General features: G+C 37.8%; 1 protein-coding gene across 1 annotated transcript in view; it reads left to right on the top strand.

Moving 5' to 3' along the window:
• INPP4B (inositol polyphosphate-4-phosphatase type II B) overlaps positions 1-20,874 on the top strand; it is a 293,656-nt gene that overhangs the window by 98,171 nt on the left and 174,611 nt on the right. The window contains 4 exon segments of the mRNA XM_083862435.1: positions 519-603; positions 10,006-10,057; positions 10,059-10,228; positions 11,880-11,924. Coding sequence (XP_083718561.1) covers positions 519-603; positions 10,006-10,057; positions 10,059-10,228; positions 11,880-11,924 — 352 coding nt within the window.

Here is a 20,874-nt window from a genome sequence, read left to right as displayed (position 1 = left end):
TTGAATTGCATAGCCAGAGACCATATTCAAAGTTTCAGCTGCTGATAAAGAAATCTCTTTCAAATAAAAATGGAAGAGAAATGCCTTCTGTAAAATTACATATTATTTTGTTCACTTGAAAATATCCTAGTCTTTGAATAGAATCTGACATTTGATTCAGCCTTGTTAGAAAATATGAAAGTTTGAATGAGCTGGGCTTGCCCGACTTGCTTAGGAATGAGGTGTCATCTAAATTTTTGAATGCTGAAAGTATGAAAAAAAAAAAAAAACAACCCTCCGAAGCTACTTTTTAAAGTTTCCTACAGGGTCTTTTCTTACAGTTTATTCCTTTTGTAACTCATTGAGCTGAAGTAGGATGGTACAGATCAGTAATTAAAGAATGCCTTTATCCATCTGCCTACTGACTTCTGTGCTTCATTGTCTTTGTATCTCCATGTCACTTGAGCTGTTAACAGCCAAACAGAAGGACTTCCCAGTCAGGTTCCAAATCCTAATGTTTTGCCATCTTTGTTTCACAGAGTTCTGATGCCTCTGAAGTGGTAATCCTGGAGCGTTGCTGGGTAGCGGAATTCAGGAGCAAAACAGATGTTTCAGTAGTTCCCAGTAAGTAAGGCATATCTCAAACATGTTCACTGTGACTCTTTTATTTCTGCCAACAGAAATGAAAATAAAAAAAACCAGCCACCTAGGCATTGGAACTTTGCTAGAAATTAAACTAAATTATGTCCTGCTATCTGTTTGATGCATACATTTAAATACTGGTGGTCTCTGAATTCGTGCCTACAAGGAAAATCCTAAAATCAAGTGAAAGTCGTGTCATCGTCTTCCTCTGACAATAAATAGGAGTTTGAGATTCTGTTTTGTCAGGTATTTTGTACAGTAAGGGATCAGGTATTTTGTACAGTAAGACTTATGTTGATGCATAGTCAATGCATCTTATTCTTCAATAACTGATCATTGCTAAACTCCCTATTAAATGACAAGCTTCCTGTTTTTCTCACCTCCTATCAATTCTTCATTCATAAAATTGTTTAAAACAGCAGAAAAAATAGCTATGTCATATAAATCAGAATCCTGGCTTTAGGGAAAAGATTTTATTTGGAGAAAGTGCTGACAATTTTCTCTGCAGGAGCTGCTTAAGTAGCCATTGTGTTAGAAATTTTTTATGACATGGATTCTTTCTGATACCACTGCAGAGTTTTGAAGTCCTTAGAACAGTTTGCCATTTTCTGTTAGCTGTGATGGTCTAAGAGCAGAAGTAAAAAAGTTAGGCTGCATTTATGGGCTTGATGGATACATTTACATTTAGTAGATGTTCCTATAATCTTTTTTAATGGACCAAAATCTCCAGCCCACTTCTAAGAAAATGTTGCATTTAAATATCCTGACTTTTGTCCTCACCTGCTGAAGCGATTCATAGTGGTTGGTCATGTTTGAGAAGGCAGTGACTGAAATTATATTCATTATGGATTTTATCCTCATCTGGGCGGTATTCTGGGGAATAGCTCAAATCCTTCATCTTTTATATAGAACAAAATCATATGTTTTGTGCCTGGTGTTGAGGCACTGCATCAAAAAGTATTTCTTTCTGGGTTTGGAAGCATTACTTTCCCTGACTATAAGAGCTGAATGTTTCCCATTGATTCTCAAATTGAGACTTTCTAATTGTACCCTCAATGAGTCCAATTCATTCATAGAATTCCCGACTTTATGAGTATAAATACAGTCATGTCAGTTCCCTTCTGGCACTTCTTTTACAATGCTTGAACACAATGCTGCTGAACTGAACCCAGAATATGGCTGTAATTGCTGACAGGACTCAATTAGCTTTGAAGCCTGCAAACAGGACAGTTTCTGTGGCAGCCACACTGGCAAGTTTTAAGCCCAAAAGCTGGGGACATAGACAACAATGAACACTGAGTAAGCACTTCAGGCTGCCTGTGGAGAAAAAAAGAGCCTGTGAATATGTGTGGAGGAAGAAATAATCTTGTATAATTAGGAACTAGCTGAGAGACCGACTTTCCAAAACCAAGTTTTGAAGGTTGATGGTTGTTTCAGTAGGAACCAGGGGTAAGGGTAGCATTCTGCACATCCTCTAAAACCATATTAAAGGGGAAAAGAGAAAACAGTGTAGAAAACTCCTGGTAAACAGAGCCAGCAAATGATGATGAATACCTGGGGCATGACCAAACAGAAGATACAGGAAGAGACAGTCAGGTAGAGGAGAAATGTATTTCAGTCTTGGCAATTTTCCCATGCTGGAGAGCAAGGATGACAACCTGCCTGATGATTTGTTGGATAGGAAAAGAAAGCCAGACTATTATGAGGTATTAGAACAAAACTGAAGACAAATGAGGATGATATACAGTGTACTGAATGAGGATAAAATACTAAAAGAAGTAAAATAATAATCCCTCTACTGCAGGATAGAATAAAATTCAGAAGACAAAATGAGGGAGAAAAGCAAAACTCAGGAACTAGAAAGAGAGGCCTTTTATCAGAAGGGGCTTTGACCATGAAAAGCTAGTTGTATTGTCACAAGATTAGATCCATTGGCTACTGGGAACCAAAAAAGCTACAGAATGTGTATCTGCAACTTTAAAGAATTCAGATGAAAGCAGGATAGGAGGATATACCTGTTCACAATGTCAAATTTCTTGTGGAACTGATGGAGGAGAGTTGTGCCACAGCACAGCAGAAGCACCAAGAAAAGGAGGCTGTGAGATTTAACTTGTGGCGGTAAAAGCACATTTTCTTCATCCTGCAAGCTTCAATTTGGAACCATGAAGGGGGGATTGGAGAACACCTTTGTCCAGTTGTCTCCATGTGCCTCTGACTGGTGGATTGAATCCTAGGAGTTGTAAGAGTAAGAAATGAAGGCTGACTGGGATATTGAGGAAGAGAATATAATGAAGGGCAGTGGAGTAAGCATGGAGGGAAAAAATAAAAACGTGTTCAGGCAACATCGAGTGATTCTGTCTAGCTGCTGATCACCTCAGAGCACTGTGGTCCTGAAACAGGAGGGCTGTACAGAAGAAGTCAGAGCAGATTATCCTGTCAGGGCTTCAAGTGGAGTGCTCCTGAAGCAGCCTAACTCAGAAGGTTTCCAAGTGGGCCATGGAGGGAAAGAGAAGAATTTGTTAGGTGAACTTTGTCTCTGTATGTTGCTGATGGCTTACATGCCCTTCTAATGGGAACTGGTCACCAATAGTAGGACAGGGTAGTCTTTGGGTCATCGTTGTGTTTCCCTGGAATAGAGCAATGGGAGCTCTGTGACTCAGTGTTCAAACTGCCCCTGGGAGCAGTCTGACGTTGACCTCTGTGTTGTACAGAGCTTCATGCACATACAACTCTGCCTCCTTTCCTCCATATGATATGCAATGCAAAACTGGGAACATCCCCAAGAGACACAGGCACAGTGAAATGAAACCAGATGTGACAGAGAGCACACAGGCACTGCCTTCTTGAGATCTGTAAGTCTCTTCTGTTGTTCAGGAAGAGAGATTGCTTAAAGATTGTATTGCATTACTGTGTGCGGTCCTTCAGTGAGAATTAGGGAGGTAACATCCAGGTAGGGCTGGTGAGAAGGGTGGGAGGGACCAAACGAAGAAAACAGAGCTTTTCATACAAGGTCAGTCGTCTAAATCATATTGCAGTAAATCAGGAAAAGAATAGAAAAGGGACCTGTACGTAGGAATACCTCTAAGACAGCAAACATTCCCTTTTGCCCTTTGTAATATGCAAGTCACTTAAACTTGGAGACTTTTGTTTCAAAAGTGGTGGATTGGAAAGGCAGATCACTCCCTGTTTTAGAGATGGGGTAAGTGAGGCATATGCAAAAGTTTCTGTTGCAGATCTAGGCAGAGACCTCTGAAGCCTTCCTTCTTAAAGGCAGTCTGATGGTCCAGCCAGAAGTATGAACTGCTTCCACTCAGCAAAAGCAGTCCACTGCAAAGGCCACCCTTGGAACTTTCACTGAATGTTGCTGTGTATTTGTTCAGGGATCTTGAGATACCATTGTGGTGTTCAAATATTTGTGTGGTTTGCATTGCTTCCAGTATAGGTGTGGCACATAATGAAAGGGTGGAAGCAGCGTGGCATGTGTGGAAGCTGACAGGTATTAAAAGAAAGTGTTGTACTGCAGTAGTCAACCTGAGGCATCACACTTTATTAATTGCAAATACTCATACTCTTGGTGGGGTTCTGTAGGAAGCTAAATGGAGCTTATAATAGTAACTTATATAAGTTTATTCCAGCATTGCAAAATGTAAAAAAAAAATCACTGAAGATAAAAATTTTAATTAAATTCTTTATCTTTGATTGAAAATATAACTTCCAAAGAAAGATTAACATAGCATCATGAGTAACCATGGGATGATTTCATCACTACTAATTTGAACATGAAATGCATCAGCATATAGAATTCAGACAGCTTTGTGAATTAAAAGCCTCTGATGTCTGTATTAGAAATATCCTGCGGATATAATTTACGTATCAAAGCTTCCATTCTACTTTTGTTACAGCATATGGTGGTTAGCTGTGATGGTGTTTTATATTTTAGATTGTCAGTGACTCACTGATATTCTTAACCATTTTCCTCTACTGGGCTGAGAATTACTTTTTTGCTGGTGTGTGTGAAAAGAGACAACCTTTAACCTGTTTGAACTCTCTTAGTTTGCATATTAGCATAGGAGGAAAATAGTGATCCTCTAAAAAAGTCAAGGCTGTCATTGTGGGTGTTGACTGTGGGCTTTGTACATTTTATTAATTTGATTAATAAATTAATTATTAATTATCCCAATAACAACTTCTTTGTCCTGTTCAACATGATATTATGCTAAAACTCTCATAAAGGAAAATAAAGCAAGCCAAGGAGTATGTCTTTGTCACCTTTACCTATTTAGTAAAATAAACAAAAAAAAAACTTCTTAACAAAATAGAAAGCTAAAAACAAGTGAATAAGATGTAAAACCAAAGTGGAAATGTATTTGTTTTATTTTATTATGTTTTTATTTTGAAAGTCTCTCTATTAAACTCTGCAGTCTTTTAAAAGACAACAGTCAGGTCCAATAACTGCCTAAAATGTTTTTGGTGAATTAACAGAAACCAAACCAACACTTTCTGTGTTAAAGATTGTGATTAAAATGACAATAAAATTCTTAAAAATTTAGAGAAATGTCACTCAGATATTTTTAGCCAGAAATTTGTTTTAGTCTTTAAAACAACTGAACTATATAAGTATTTAGACGGAAAATAGGCAATTAAATTGGGAAAAAATTAACTGGGGAAAAAATTTTATTATGGAGTATGTAAAGAAGGAAAAGTTTTCTGAAGATGAAGGAAAACTAATATCAAAATACATTTCTGATTTTAGGCTGTTGGGTTAGAGTAGAAAAGGCTTCCCAGTGCCACTGAGAATGTGTTCGTGCTGTTCCCTTTTTTGACAGCAGTCCTTCAGAGCAGGGGCATTGAGTTATTTATTTGAGCAGCACAAGTGCTGTGGGATGAAAACTTCCTATGCTGACTTCTGTGGGAGAAAGCCGCATTGAGGCTGTGCTTCAGCAAAGAGTTGTTGGTGAGCAGACCAGAAAAGGTTCTGTGCACAGGCTTGTTTGCTTTCCATTATCTACTTCCTAAAGTTTTGCCTTCCCTTGGGTCTCTGATACTGAGATGAGGAGGATCAGCAGGAGATCAAGATACAATGATATGGAATTTTCTTTTCAGTATAGGACTACTAAATTCAAAGTTTGCTCTGCAAGGAAAACCATTGTGTTGAATTTTTTTAAGGTTTCCCCCTGGCTTTTTGAACTTGAAACCCCACTGGCGACATCCAGCATGAAGAGGATTATTGCTCTGCTTTTGCAGATTGACAAGTCGAGAGAAATTTTTTTTAATATAGTATGTTCTTAAGTCTTACATATCATTTTGTTCAAACATTTTATCACAAAAGTAAAACTAGGACTGCAAACTAGATAAGGCACTATTATTGTTGAGGTCAGCAGTAAATGTTTACAAAAGGTAAGGGATCTTTTCCAAAACTACTCATGGTAACTCCTGTCAGCAGCAGCAGTATAGCAAAGGGTGCTTGTGTTCTACAATAACTTCTTAACAGCAAAGTATGAAGTGCTTTTGTCCACCAGTGAAATACTACTGCATTTAGGTTTGTTATTTATATTTTTATGAATTATTGTATCTATTACTTATTTAAATGTTAATATTTTAATAAAGCATGGAGTAAGGATTGTTTATTTAATTATTTATAGAATTCTTCTGATATGTCTGCCATTTGTTTGAGGCCTCCATTACATTTGTGGGTCCATTAGTTTCATTTTGGGCAAGATTCATATAAATTTTATTCCCTCTACTCATATTTGGAGATAAATGTTGAGCCTGTTAGGGAGTACTGTATACAGCTGATTTTAAATAACAGGAACTGTGGGTTTAACTCCACACTCTGAAGGTCCAGCCTTGCAGGAAAAAAGCTATAATAATTAGCAAGATTGCTCCTCAAAGATGTTTTGTAAATCAGAGGGTTTCATAATGCTAGAATAACAAAGTAACAAAATGTTGCAGAAAACATAATAAGCCTTGCACAAGTGGCTGAGAAAACCTCAGACACCCTGCTAAGACATCTCGAAAAGCCTTTTCTTTCTCTCATGTTCTTTCTTAAGTACTAGATGTTTTAGGAGGGATAACCTGGCTGAGAGCCAATAGAGAGGGATACAGGTTTTGAAGAATGACAAGATCCAATAGATGCTTCTGTCTTGGCACTGAGCCAATCCTTATCAAAGGGTATCGAACTTTCTGGGTTCTTTACCTTACGGGGTGAGCCTTAAACCTGCCCTATGTGGAAACACCTGCTGGGTGTGTGGAGTGCATTACTACAAGGAACTGTTTGAAGGAGAAGAGCAAAGAGATTATGATTTTTATTACATAAATAAACCTATGTGCTCCTTTATTCCAACAGACATTTTTACCAGTATGTATTTTTCATGTTGTGTCTCCTCTGGCAAGATGATTTTTGGTACATAAACCTTTCAGTACCTAAAGGGGGATCTACAGGAGAGCTGGAGAGGGACTTTTTACAGGGCCATGGAGTGATAGGACATGGGGGAATGGGTTTATATGAAAAATGAACAGGTTTAGATTAGATGTTGGGAAGAAAGTCTTCACTGTGAGGATGGTGAGGGACAGGAACAAGTTGCCCAGAGAAGTTGTGCATGTCCCATCCGTGGCAGTGTTCAAGGCCAGGCTGGATGGGGCTTTCAGCAACCTGGTCTAGAAGAATGTGCTCCTGTCCAGGGGCAAGGGGACTGGACTAGGTGGTCTTTAAGGCCCCTTCCAACACAAACCATGCTGTGATTACATGCATTGAAACAGAATGGAAAATAGGTAACTTACCTACTGCTGGATTTGCAGAATTAAACTTTTTACATTTGCAGTGATGAGTATTTTTCAGGCATTTTCATATGCTTTTCAGAATTTAACTTAGCTGTCAGAGTACTCCAAGGACCTAAATATAGCAGACTGTAGTGTTTTGAAGTGATAGTTTAGAATGAATTTCCACATCTCAAAACTGGCACCTGTTAGATCAGAATACAGTGAATTATGCCCACTCCTACTTCATTTCACTCTCCATTTCTGGTTCCATGCATATTAATGATGATTCAGTATGCCTTTTGAGCTTGGCAGTCTGATTTTTACAGCTAAGAGGTAAATATAAATAGCATGATTTCAATTGAAAAACATCAATTTCCTCCCAAAGCAGATGTTTTTTATCTAGCTAGTGGTAGGGTATTTCAAGGCAAGATTACTGTTCCTATTTCCGTTTAAAGATAAAAGGAGAAAAGAAAATAACACCTTGGTATATTTGTGTTTTGCCTGTTAAGTGTTTACTTGTTTCTCCATCAGCTTTTCTTTCACTAAGGTATTTTGGATATCCCAACTGCTTTTATAAAAATTATCTGTGCTTTTGTGCTTTTAAAGGTCAAATGGTATAAGCGGATGATAATTTTGTGGGAGTTTTTGTGTGTGTGTGTGTCTTTTGGTGGCTTTTTTGGGGAGATGGGGGTGTTTTTTATGGTTTTTGTTGGTTTGTTTTTGTTTGGTTGGCTTTTTTTTTAAAAAATTAACTTGAATTAGTTAATTTTGATCTTGATGCTCGTTGATTACATGCCTTTTCTTTCCTTTCCTTTAACTTTTCCACTAGTAGCTGAGATATGACAGACTTCTGACTCATTGATGTCAGTGACAGAAGCGAGTAGAGCAGTCTGCTGGTGCAGACCTAACCAGAGCAACAGAAAAGTTATCAGCTCTTTTAAATACTGGTCTTTCTGAAGGTTACTGCCTTCGTGGCTCACATGCAGAACCAGATCACAGGAGAGCTTACAGCTAGATCCCCTCTGTCTCATCTTTGACAAACAGCAGAGCTCAGCTTGGTCAGGCTTGGTCGCTGAAGAACAGATCTTGTCTGAAAAGAGGATCTAATGAACATCTGCAGGTCCCTAAGATTTTGAATATTCTTTTCTCAAGAACTGAATACCTGTTTTTTCTGACTGAGCCAGGGTTAGAGGCATGCATTTGAATCTTTATTAGCTTTTTATCTGCCCCTGAAGCAGATGTTTCCACTTTGTTTCTCTTTCCAGTCTTTCCTCGTGAAATCTATAGTCCAACTAGTACATGAAATGTTACCCAGCATTTTTAGCAGCATCTGCAGCCACACAGTTAGATTTCCTTAGATCCAGCCCAGACAAAAAACTTGTCCCACCTCCACAGGGATTTGTGTACAGTTTTTAGAACCTTCCAAACTTGAGGTTTCATTTTTTATCCCCTCTATAACCATAAAAGCAGAGGTAATTGTAACTGGCAGATGCTCAGTTTATGAAGTGCAAACAGGTTTAGAATAACATGTGTGCAAGCGCCCAAGGTTAGATATTCAAGGTAGTAAAAGGAATTTAAGTTCACATTGTATGGAAAAGAACTTTTCTATGTTGTTTGAATTTTCAAACTAAGTAGGAAAACCTTTCAGTGTTCTGTTTTGTCCAGTGATATGATATATGGCTGATTTAGCTCAGAATTATTTTCATGCCCAATGAAATACTTTGATCCTTGTTAATACAATAGCACAGGTGTTTTATAGAGTTTTATCTTTCTAAATTAGTTGGTAACTTGTTTTAAAGAAGCATTGATTTTCTTTTTTTCCCAGTTCGCTCTTCTTGGTGTGTGTTGCACTAAATGTCACATTGAATTTGTGACTCTGTGAAGCCATCTATACTGCAGAATTTTAAATGCCTAAGAGGAGCTTTTTCTTCCTGTTCTAATCTTAATCAAATAAACCAACCCTTGCTACTTACCTGGATTCCTTGGGAGATTCAGCTTTTTTTTTCTCCCTCCTCTTCTTTTGTTCTCAGAAAACTTGATCATTAAACAATTAGACTTCAGGCAGAACAGCAAATGACACATGGATAGTAATGAGGTCAGAAGCTCCCACATACAACCTGTTGACTCTTCACAGAGGAGTTATGTCGTGCTAAATTATCTGCATGTGTTCCTGATCTGTATTCTGGCAAGGATAAATGAGAGGCTGAGCATAATGGAGATTTTTAATAGAAGAGATGATGGACAAACTCATTCTGGTGAATCCTACTCTCTGACAGAACAGTGTCAACTGCCCTTGCTAAATCAATTTCTTTTTCAAGTTAGCAGCTCTGAGAGCTGCCTGCTACGCTTCAGAATTGGTGCTGGAAAAGGATTTCCCATTTTGGTTTGATTCTGGCGCCTAATTTAGCCATTTGTTAACTGATTTTAGAACTACTCTGTGGATATGTTGGTACTGCACCGAGTCTGAAGGAGCTGGGGTTTGACTCCAGAGGTGGATGGGGCTGCATGGCTCTGTGACCATGAACATAAGTGTCTGTGGTGGTTTTGATTGTGACATTGGTGTTTCTATCATCCTCCTTTCCAATCACAGTTCCTAAGAGCTGCTTTCATGCTTTCTGAGTGCAGAGTTTCAGAGTGGAGAACCGGATCTTTACCTTGAAGCTGCATCAAAGCCAGACTGAATCTTGGGCTGTGGCACGGGCAGAGGTGAACTCGGAAGGTTTGTGGAATAAAATTCACCAGCTTTGGAGGCTGATCATGGAAATCAAAGAGGAGAGATCATCAGATGAAGCACGACAGTTTCTCCCTTCATCCCAGTTAGACAGTCTAGGAGAGCCCCAGTTCACGAGTAAGTGCATGTACTCATTTTATGGAGGGTACGATAAAGGTGGTCCAGTCCCTGTGGCAGTTCAGATAATGTCACAAGCAGGGTACAAAATGCTGTTCAACTTCTTGCTTGATGAAGTGCAGTTTAGAGGAAATAAACAGATGAAAATTGTCTTTAATTTTTTTTCCCTGATATATTTTGGTTTATGCCCATAACCTTCAGGGGAACAAATGTGCGATTTCTGTTTCTGAGGTTTTTTCTCTAACCTATTTTCCTCATAAGACTTAAAGTATGTTTTTTCTCTTTTATGTCCTATATGAACATATGGACTACTGTTTAAAATACAGTCTGATAACTTTGATAAATGTATAAATCTTTAGTGATACTTAAGCTGGTATCACAGATTTGTTCTGTGTGATGTAAAAGCACTCTGGGGATTTGAATGCAAGTAGCCATATGTTGAGTTGTATTTGCTGCACTAGAGTCAGAAGACTGTGTTTCAGTTGCCCAGTCACTTAATTCTGTATCTGCATATTAATGAAGGTGTTTCAAGCCAATATGTTAGTGGCAGAGTTCAACTCAGAATTTTGTTAAAACTCCATTAAAAAAACCAAAACCAAAAACCCTACAGACTTTTATTTTTTTTTATTTTTGATTTTTCTAAGCTCTGCAGCTATAATTTCTCACACAGATGTGAATGAATAGCTACACTAATGAGAACTGTGTGAATCTAGATTTAGTAGCATCAAGTTTTTATGGAGCAGACACAGCTATAAGTTTGGGGTGGTTTTTTTGTTTGTGGGTTCTTTAAATTATTTTTTTAAACAAAAATCTTGTTCCAGTTTGTATACTAGCACAATCCTTCCCATGTGACCAATTTCTTCAATACTGACCAATAATTAATAATGCTTAGTGGAGACAGTACAAAAATGTCAAGAAGAGAGAGTTTAATTTCTACAGGTTCAATGAAACTGTAGTTGTGATCCAATTATTTTCTGCATCAAGTGAGCAGCTCAGTTACAATTATTCACCTATCCCTCCTTGCTTCCTACATTTCTCTTGTTGCATCACTGTGGTTCAATCCTTTATTTTAGCACAAGAAAATATTGCCCCTTTGCAGTAAAATAGGCAATAGAACACAATTCCCCAATGTATGAAACTGTTCCTGATGTGCGAGAAGAGGAATTGATGTATTTATTTTCCAACAAAAAGTTGGATTTATTGCTCAACAGTTTCTTTATAGATCAATAAAGTGTTTATATTTTACTATATTAACCTGATTTGCCTACTTTCATGAAACATGGGGTTTCTTTTTAATGTGATGACATACCTACTTAAAAATTACTTGTGAGACTTAATATTTTTCCAACACATACTGAGTCAGTTGTTGTGACTGGAAATCTTACAAGTAACTCATCCATGAAAGCCTAGGGATTTTTTTCCTAGTTTTCTTTCCAGCAAAAGAAAGTTTTTACTAGGAAGGAAGTTTTCTTCCAAAGTAGCCTTTTTTCAGGCAAGTATTTCATCCAAGTTTGCTTTGAGTTTCTAACAGAAAATATTGCTTCAGTGGCAATGGCAGTAGTTATAGGCATGTGAACCTTTTACTATATATTAATAAGCAAGACATGGAAATCAAGTTATCTCTAATGGGTTTTTTTCTTGACCTTTTAAGGTATTCAGAGAATTGCAAATGAGCCAAAGCTGGAGTTCAGTCTTGGTAAGATGCAATTTTGAATTTTTTGATTTATAATGGCTTGTCTGTGTGTAAGGAGTTTTTATAGAGTTATACAGTGTAACATGTGACCTGTTTAAAAAAATGAAGGTGTAGGTGGGAGAAGTGCCTGTGCATGTCTTTTGAAATGCTGATTTTAGTTTCTTAATTGGTTGGAATGGCTAAAGGTTTACAGAGTTTTCTAATGCTGCTCTGCTCTACCAGGCTGAAAATCTGCCAAACAGCTTTGTGAATGTAGTTTGTGAAATACTGCTCATTTGGAAAAAGACTTTTAGTTTGAAGTTTTTGAAACAATATTCAGATAAAAGTTGTCGCTTTAGAACAAACCTTAATCTAAATGCAGTATTATTTGGTAGTAAAGAGGCAATGTAAATGTTTACCTGACTTTGACATTTTATACTTAGTTTAAGTAATTGGTATATGAAAAGTCTATATTACTATAGGATGTAACAGAACTGTTTTGGGAGTTGTTCTATCAGCTCAAGCTTCCCCCTCCATTTAGAGGGTACAGAAGGATTCAGATTGCTCAGTAAGTCAAGCAATCTAACTGAATAATGGTATATTTTTAATACAAGGTCAAGGAGCATAATATGTCAGTCCAAACTCTGCGAAGCAAGCTTGGCTACTTTCACTGTTCTTTCAGTGCAAAAGCTTTGAAGCCTTTGAAATAATTATTTGCAGAGTAGTGCTTCTGTGTGGGAAATAAAAATGATAACTAGGTTTAGTTGATTAGTGGCTACACTCTCTTCAGGGTCTTTGCCAACTGAAATGATCCTGTGATTATTCCCTCCTTCCATGTATGGTAAAATAACAGTTACAGATAGTGAAGCTTTTGAAATCTTGATACTATTTGCTGTCTAAATTCTGAACTAAAACTTGTCAAATTTGTTATGATTTTTGCATCCATATGACCTGTGAATATTTATCTGATGTTGTGTAGCTGTACACTGGGAAACTTACTCACTGTTATTCAGTGTCTGTTAAATTTACTCTGGTATAAAATTTTATTTGACATCTGTTGCAAAAAAGTGTAAGTGTGAGAGGGAAATACAGACAACTGTAAGAAGAATATTATAAAAATATCAATTAGACTCCACTATTTGGAGAATTTAAATAGTCTACAAGCAAATATCCTTCAGAAAGCCCACACACAGCAAACAGGATGGCATCAGTGATGTGACTTCAGGTTCTGTTTCTGCCCCTTGCATTTTGGGAGCCTCTTTCCTGGCCTTGTCCTTGGAAGTGGGTTACACTCAGCTTGTGTGCTGCTGCAGCAACGCTGATTAAAAAGCTGACACCTTACAGCTTTTCCCTTTGGGGCAGATGCAGTTCTATTTGATACAACCGTTTTTAGAATACCTTACATTTTCTATGTGTATTTTTATCTGTATATCTTTTAGAAATTAGATAGTTATAGCATTACAAAAAGTTTTGTTGAGTAGGATATGGAGGTTTTTTTCTGTATAGACTATTTCTGCAGAAACTGTTAAATGTTGGCATGGATCAAAGGCCTCATTCTCTGTTGGGGGAATCACCATGGTATAATAATCGTTAAGAGATTTAACTTTTCTGTGCATTTCTATTTACATTTTATAGGTGATGTGACTGTAGTATTTGGGCAGAGTCAGTAATTGCAGTGTTCCAGCAATAACAAACTCCCACAATGGCTCTGGTGTAGTGTAGGAGAGGGATGAAGGCGCTACAGGCGCTGACTGCAAATTAGATGAGCTGTGCTTCAGGAGAAGTTGCTTTCAGTGATAAATATGCCCCAGCAGGCAGAAGTGTAAAAACAAAGTAATGCCACTTTCAGACTTGTTTGGGCTCGTGCTGGATGGATCTCTGTTCACTCAGTTGTCAGTATTTGTGTTTTGCATTGGGCTGTTTCTAGTAGGCATTTATGTTCTGTGGTCTGTTCTGCAGCATTATTGATTGAGTCATTGCAGTCCTGTGAGGGATCTTATACACTGGCTCCTGCTGCTGCTTAGGTAACAAATAGGAGTAGCAACATATACCTGTTGGTTTTGGCAGATACTCCTTCCCAAAATTGTAAGTCAGAGATATCTGGCAACACAGGCGTTTGTATAGAGGTGATTCTTAGTGTCTTGATCCTTAAACTTATACTAAATATTTAAGCATAACACATTTGCATTAGGGGAATCCACCTTTAGTACTGAACAGCCAATGAAATTCTTAGCAGTTATCCTTCCTACTGGAATATCAACATTCCCATGCCAACACTTCCTAGCTCCAGCAGTCCCAGTCAGCAGCACTGTGCTGTTTGTAGAGCAGACACCTCCTGCTGCTGAGTGACACAGGAACAATTTAGCTGGGAAGGATGCATGTGCTGTGGCCCAACCAGGTAAAATCCCCTCTCAAGGGCAACCAGTGGAGATGCCCCTGTGCTGTTCACCTGGCTGCTGGCAGGGCTGGAAGGGACTCTGCAGCCTGGCCTGTGGATCTGGGGAGCACCACTGCTGCTGGCAGGTCGAGGACACTGTGTGACTGACACCATCCTTTGAGGGATTTTGTCTAATTAAAGACTTGGCATTCACTTTAGCTAGTCAAGGATTTCCAAGATCTCTCTCTGAGATGAGCCAAAGCATGGTAAGCAGGGATGAGGGAGGAATTTGCTGTGAGCAAGCATCACAGCTATGATGTGTGCCTGGCTTGGATAACCAAATCTTAAGGCTCTGTAGAGACATTTCAGCTTGATTAGGCTGGTATTTGGCATTTAGAATTTGGAAGGCAAATCTAACAGTTAACGATGTCTGAAGCTGGTCTCTAGCCCTGAAAGAATGGCTTTTGCTTATTATTTTGTTCATATTTGTTGTATGATATTATACTAGTTATAATAGAATGTATAATATTATATTAGCATACACACATATATATATATGCAAATAGACATTTGCTTATATCAGTTGATATACAAATGTTTTTAAATACATTAAAACAATTAGTAATATCTCATAATTGTAGTTTGTCTCTTGTCACTTGTTGGTCAATAAATAACATTCAGAAGTGGAACTAAAACAAAATATAGCTTTCAAATAGTATTTGGCTGCTGCCTAATACATTAATTTTATTTAGGGACATTATATCTAAATACTCCTGTTCAGTGTTTGAAGTTCTGATAACTAAATTTTTAAATGACATTAAAATTCTTCCTAAGGTTTTTGTATTTTGTTGTGGTAGTTACCTGGCAACATCCTATGTCCATAACACTCTGGAAAGCATTCTCTTCATAAAATGTCTAAACAGTGCCTTCTCTTATTCTGTTTTAAAGTTCAATAAAGTGGTATTTTTTTCTTTTTCCCTGAGGTTAAAGCAAAGAATAAAACTCACCTGAATTACAGCTTTCCACTGCAATACATTCAGCATTTTCAGGAGTGTGCCTGTCTCATAACATAACTTTGGAGTCAGAACATCCTTTAGACAAATATTTTTGGGTTTTATTTTCCTGGGGACTCTTTGGGAGTATGGCTGATTTCTTGTAGCTGCTGCTAAGTTTAACTTTGCAGACTCTCTCATGTTGTTTGGCATTTTGAGTGCCTGTGTTCTGCATGCAGTTCCATGAAGCATTGGAGGTAGTAAATGACAGCCTGTGCAGGGTGCTGAGGAAAGAGGAGGAGCAGAGCAAGAGGAATGATACCAGATACTGGGCCTGAATAACAAACCAGTGAAACTGATAAAAATCTTTCCCATGACTTTGAAGTGTGCAGGGTTAGATCTTTTATAGATGTTTATTTTGAAGCTGCTCTTCTTGGTTGTTTTTCTAAAATATCCCAGCCCTTGAGTCCCAGATCTAACTAAATATGTTGTGGGTTCCTGACTTCAAAGTTGCTGTGCTGCATCAATGTGAAGTATGTGAGCCCAGCTGAAGTACGAGGTAATAGTTATGGAAGAGAAATTATGTTGTGCATATTGATGAAACTTTTGTGAAGTTTTCAAGAGCTTGTACTGCTAAGGGTATTTGATAGGGAACTGGGAAAGCAGCACAAGAAAACTGCGACAATCAAAAATGAGGGAGCAGGGTGGAATGCACAGTTGATGGTCAAAGTGCTCAGATGTGAACTTGGTAATGAGCTTGATGTTAATAGGGAGAAATGAAATAGAGGAAAAAAAATAAGTTTTTTAGTTACTGTCTCAATAACCAACACAATTTTAGTGACTTTACATTTGTCTAATTGCTTAGAGTTGTGAAGAGAGGGCAAGGGATATGGTGGTTGTAGTATGGTAATAGTAACCAAAATAACTGTATAGAAAGGAGTGTCTCTGCAGATATTGTGGCATATTCAGGTGGTAGTTTTAATGAGAGCACCTGTCTGACATTTCCAAAAGTGCTCTTTTTTTTGTAAATATATTAGGGCAGTGAATTTTGATGGGCTATTCTATTAGTTGAGTAATCTCTAGGTACTTTTCAAAGTGTAATGTAAATCTTGTATTTGTTTTTACAAACTCTCATTAAACAGTGCACAATTCACAGAAAATTTGAGCAAATACTTGAAAGAATTAAAATTAAAAATTTCCAGATTGTTTGTTTATTTTTTTTACCAAATAGAGGGCTGATACAAAAGCAGTCTACCTGTAAATGCAGAAGTTTTTATTCTCCATACTCTTGTTTTTCCCTGAGTGATACTGTGATTCCATCCCTTTGGAAGAAGTCTTGAAGCAAATTTAACTCTGCGTACTGAACATAAATGGTGCATCAATGCTGCTCAAAGAGCATGACTAAATGATTTTTCCAATTCTGAGACATAATTTGGAGCTTTTTCAGCAGCAGCTGTTCCTGGAAGAGTGATAAGCAGAAAGATTTGTTTTCTCCTTACCACAAACTTGAAGACAGTCTTGATCCTAGCAGAATTTTCCCACTTGGTTTATCCTTCTGCTTCATCAAGTACAAGATGGTGAATAAATGATGTGTTGTTGTGTTAGCCAAATAAAATTGTAAAAAAGTCATCATCAGAGTTTTGAGTGAATCTAAAAAGTGATAATTTCTCTGTGAATCAAACTCAGTGTCACTTATTGCTGAGGGGTATTTATCCATCAAAAAAAAAAGTTGTATTGTTAGAAACAATATCAGCAAAAATATGAAAATGAAGGCTGGGTTTGAGATTTTTAGATTTTATTTTCTTTATCCATTTTGCTCTTTTTTTGTTGCAACAATTTGCTGAATTTTACTTCAGTTTGTTCTGGCCCCACACAAATTCCATCTGCCACCAAACCAGCTAGTCAGGTTTTTTTTCCTTAGTTTTACTGACGTATATTAGATACTGTTACATCCCAACAACAAATAGTAAATAAAAGTCAATTTAAATCGAACAGAAAAGATTCAGGATGTAGAAAAGCTACCACGTGATTGGAAAGAATGCTCTTGTTTTCCTTTGGGAACTACTTATTTGACTTCTGTCTGGTTTGAGACTTCTGCACTGCAGCATAAGATGCCTTAGATGCAGTTTATTCTTAGTAACTCAGCGTTGCTAGGATGAGTCCTTTTTTGACTGAAAGGAATCCTCCCAGAGAGATAGCAATTCGAGCCCAGTCTGAGACTGTGTTGACATGTTTTGACTTAGGACTTTTAATGTTTCTGCAGTAATTCCTGCAAGAATTCCTTCTTTCCCCACTTCTGCAGGAGAACCTGAGCTAACTTGCAGTCGGTTTCAGTGCAGATTAAGCAACAAGTGAAACAGTCTTTCAAAAAGGTTCTAAGGTAGTGAATGCCTATCATCTTTCGCATCCTGCTGTCACCTCTCCTGGAAGTGTTTGATGATGGATAATGCATATCCAGCAAATTGATGAGTGGTTTTGAGTTAGTGACCGCTGAGGAGAGTCAGCTCTTCTTGCTGTGCTCCTGCATTCTCTGGCACTCGCAGTAAGCTTTCTTTGTTACCTGCAGACATTGTGTGAACACTGCGGAAAAGTGATTTGAGAATGGATTTTCCAAGACCCCACATCATCTTTTTATCCACCTCTCCTCCCACAGGACTTTGCTTACTTAAAGAAGGCTTTTGGGATTCTGTGATAGCCTTTGCCACACTGAGCCTATCCATTTGGGGTTTTTAAACAGGCAGCTTTCTGAAGCACTGCTCCTTCATCATTGTGCACCTCTTTAAAGCATCACTCCTGAGTTTCGCATGTTGCATACTCTGTGAGAAAAAAAGGCCAAAACTGTCTAGATAATGTATCATTTAGTAATGTTGGAAAAACAAATCCAGGAAATGGAACGTGTGGGGTGGGATGTGTGTTTGCCATGGGCACGTACCTCAAAAAGCTCCAAACCAGAATCCTTTTCAAAAACACTTGTTTGTTTTTTTCCAGCTTGAAAAAGTGGATTTGAGTCCTAGAGAATTAGGCTGGATTTTTAAATCTCTACCTGTAGGCACTGTAATTCTAGAAAACTATCCTTCAATCCCCTTAGGGCAGGGATTGTCTTCATTTGCATTGCAGCTAGAGAAGCAAGATGCTCTCACAGTCCTTAAATATTAATCTGTACTAATTGCAGGGCTTAATATGCAAGGACTCAAAAATTCCAATAAGGAGACTTGGGAAAGATGTACAGTTAGTGTTCTCTCTGCTTTTTGCATATCAAGAGAAACTGAAAATTCTGTTTATAATACTATATACTTTACAGTTTAGAGTTCTTCATGGAATTATCTACATAGAGAGTTATATAAATATCTATTCTATGTAGTCCATAAATACAAAAAAAAATTGTTGCTGAAACCCCATTATATTTAGTGTAGCATTACATGTTTTTGTGTTATCTACTTTGTTTCCATGTCAGTAAGAAGCGATTCCTAATAGAAGTAGTCACAGAAATATTTCCAACTTGTCAGCATCCATTGATACTTAATGATTTTCATTAACCAGCTTTGACTTGTGTAAATTCAATTTCTGTGTAGGTGTTAGGGATTAAATTTTACGTTACAGGGTGCTATGTAGCAGTTAGTCTTCAGAGTGGGCTCATTAAATGCAGGGATGTTTATTTGCTCTGAAATGGGTCAGAGCAGAGGATGAACCAGCATGAGGGAGCAGATCATTACTGTCTGAGTATATTCCAGTGTGATGGATTTACAGGAATCTGCTGATGCAAGTAGTAAGAAGCATGAGCATGTTTTGAGTATCAATATTAAACCCAGGTGAGAACTGAGTTTCAGGCAGTTTTCTTCCATTCTGCTCCATGAAATTGAAGTATTTCCTGTTTTTCAGAAGCTTTTGCTTTTAAGAAAAAAAAATGTATTTGAACTACCCGGACAAAGTGGTTGACAACCTTGTAAATATTAATATGTATAAATCAGGCCTATGACTAAGGGAAACTTTTAAATCTAATAGCATAAGGATTCTCACAGCGTCTTTCACATCTTTTGATATAAACACTTATCTGGAGATAAATTTTGAATAGCTATGGCTAATCTGTTTAGAGAGGAGTTTGTAGATACCTGAATTTGAAAAGCTATTTAACAGTTGAAAGGGTTTTTGGGAATTTAGCCATTCTGAGAGACTGGGGTTTATCATCTTAGCTCTCAAATGATGCAGCAGATAATAGGATTAAATTCTGTCAGAAATGTACAAATTCTGAAATCTTGTCAGTTAGAAAACTGCTGCATTTATGAGTCCAGGGGAAAAAAAAGAAAAATAAGACTAGGAAGGACCTTTCTTTTTCAAACCTTAAATAAAACTGGTAGGCTTCTTAGTAAAGTCAGATTTTTCTTGATACTGAAAATGCTGCTTTTGTGTCTCTGGCATGTTTCTCTCATAGGCTTTGCAATAGTTCTCATGTTTGCAAAATTCCCTTTTTCCAAAATTTCAGAGGCGAGGTTGTGTCTATGCTGAAAACTGTTATGTTTTCTGTGAGGAGGGGTGCCAGCTCAGTATCTCAATGAGGCAACGTGCTAGAAACAGATTAATTACAAGACTAATGCATGGGTTCATCTCCCTTATTCCATGTTGCTTTGCCTGAACTATTTCTAGTTTCTAGTATGAGATAAAACACTCATAGCTATCACCAATATGATGATAATTTTAAAGGCTGATTGAAATTTATGTAGGAAAAGGGCTCCAGAATGACTGAATAATTTATAGATATAGGTAGAGATTTAATGCAATTCTCTCAAAATTGAGCTTTCATATAAATCCTTTCTCATTTAGGTATTAAAAAACCACCAACAAGTAACTCAGTGGATACCTTAATTTGTCCTTTAGTATTTTCACAAGCATAGTGCTTGGCTTTTGAATTATTGGGTGTTCTGGTGAATGTGACATTAATTTTTCAATTATTCTGATGAAATGGAAAACTTGTGTTTCCAAGGTTTTTTTAAACTAGTTCATAGGAAAGTAGGATTAAAGATCATTGCATTAGAGAGAAGTTATTTTTGGCACATGCTGCTGCTCTTTTTTCATCGTTATTTTTCTCTTCCCGCTCTTGCCCAAAAATATACCTCCTACTGTGCATACTTTCTCCTATTTGTCTTGCCAGTCTGTGTTCTCTTTACAGTTAGATATTTCAACCTCATTTTCTCAGAAAAAAAATCTCTTCAGGTTCCCTAGGATGGCTCCTGTGAAGGTGTGGTAGATCTCAGCAGGAGATTTGGCTTGTGGGGGGCTGTTTGCACACACACAAATGTGTGCCCATCCTTTACCCCTTCAGGCTTTAGGATGTTGGAGTGGCAGAAGAGAGTGAGTTGGAGAAGGTGTTGGCAGGTCAGTGGCTGAGCTGGGAAGGGGAGAACCTAGTGACCTACCTGGCAAGTTTTCTGCCATGGAAGGAGATTTTCTGGGCAGCATCTTCCCAGTGCGAGTGGCCCCGAGCACGCTGTCCCATTGTATCACCACACAATCCACAGGGAGAGCCCCTAAGTGAATGCCTTTGTGCTTACCTGGTACAAAATAAACCAAGCACTGTTTTCTCTGTGGGTCCAGGAAACTCGTTTGAATG

The sequence above is a fragment of the Zosterops lateralis genome (assembly GCF_965231275.1).
Source record: "Zosterops lateralis genome assembly, chromosome: 5".
In the NCBI taxonomy this organism is placed as follows: Eukaryota; Metazoa; Chordata; class Aves; order Passeriformes; family Zosteropidae; genus Zosterops; species Zosterops lateralis.
This window is presented reverse-complemented; position numbering and strand designations above follow the sequence as displayed.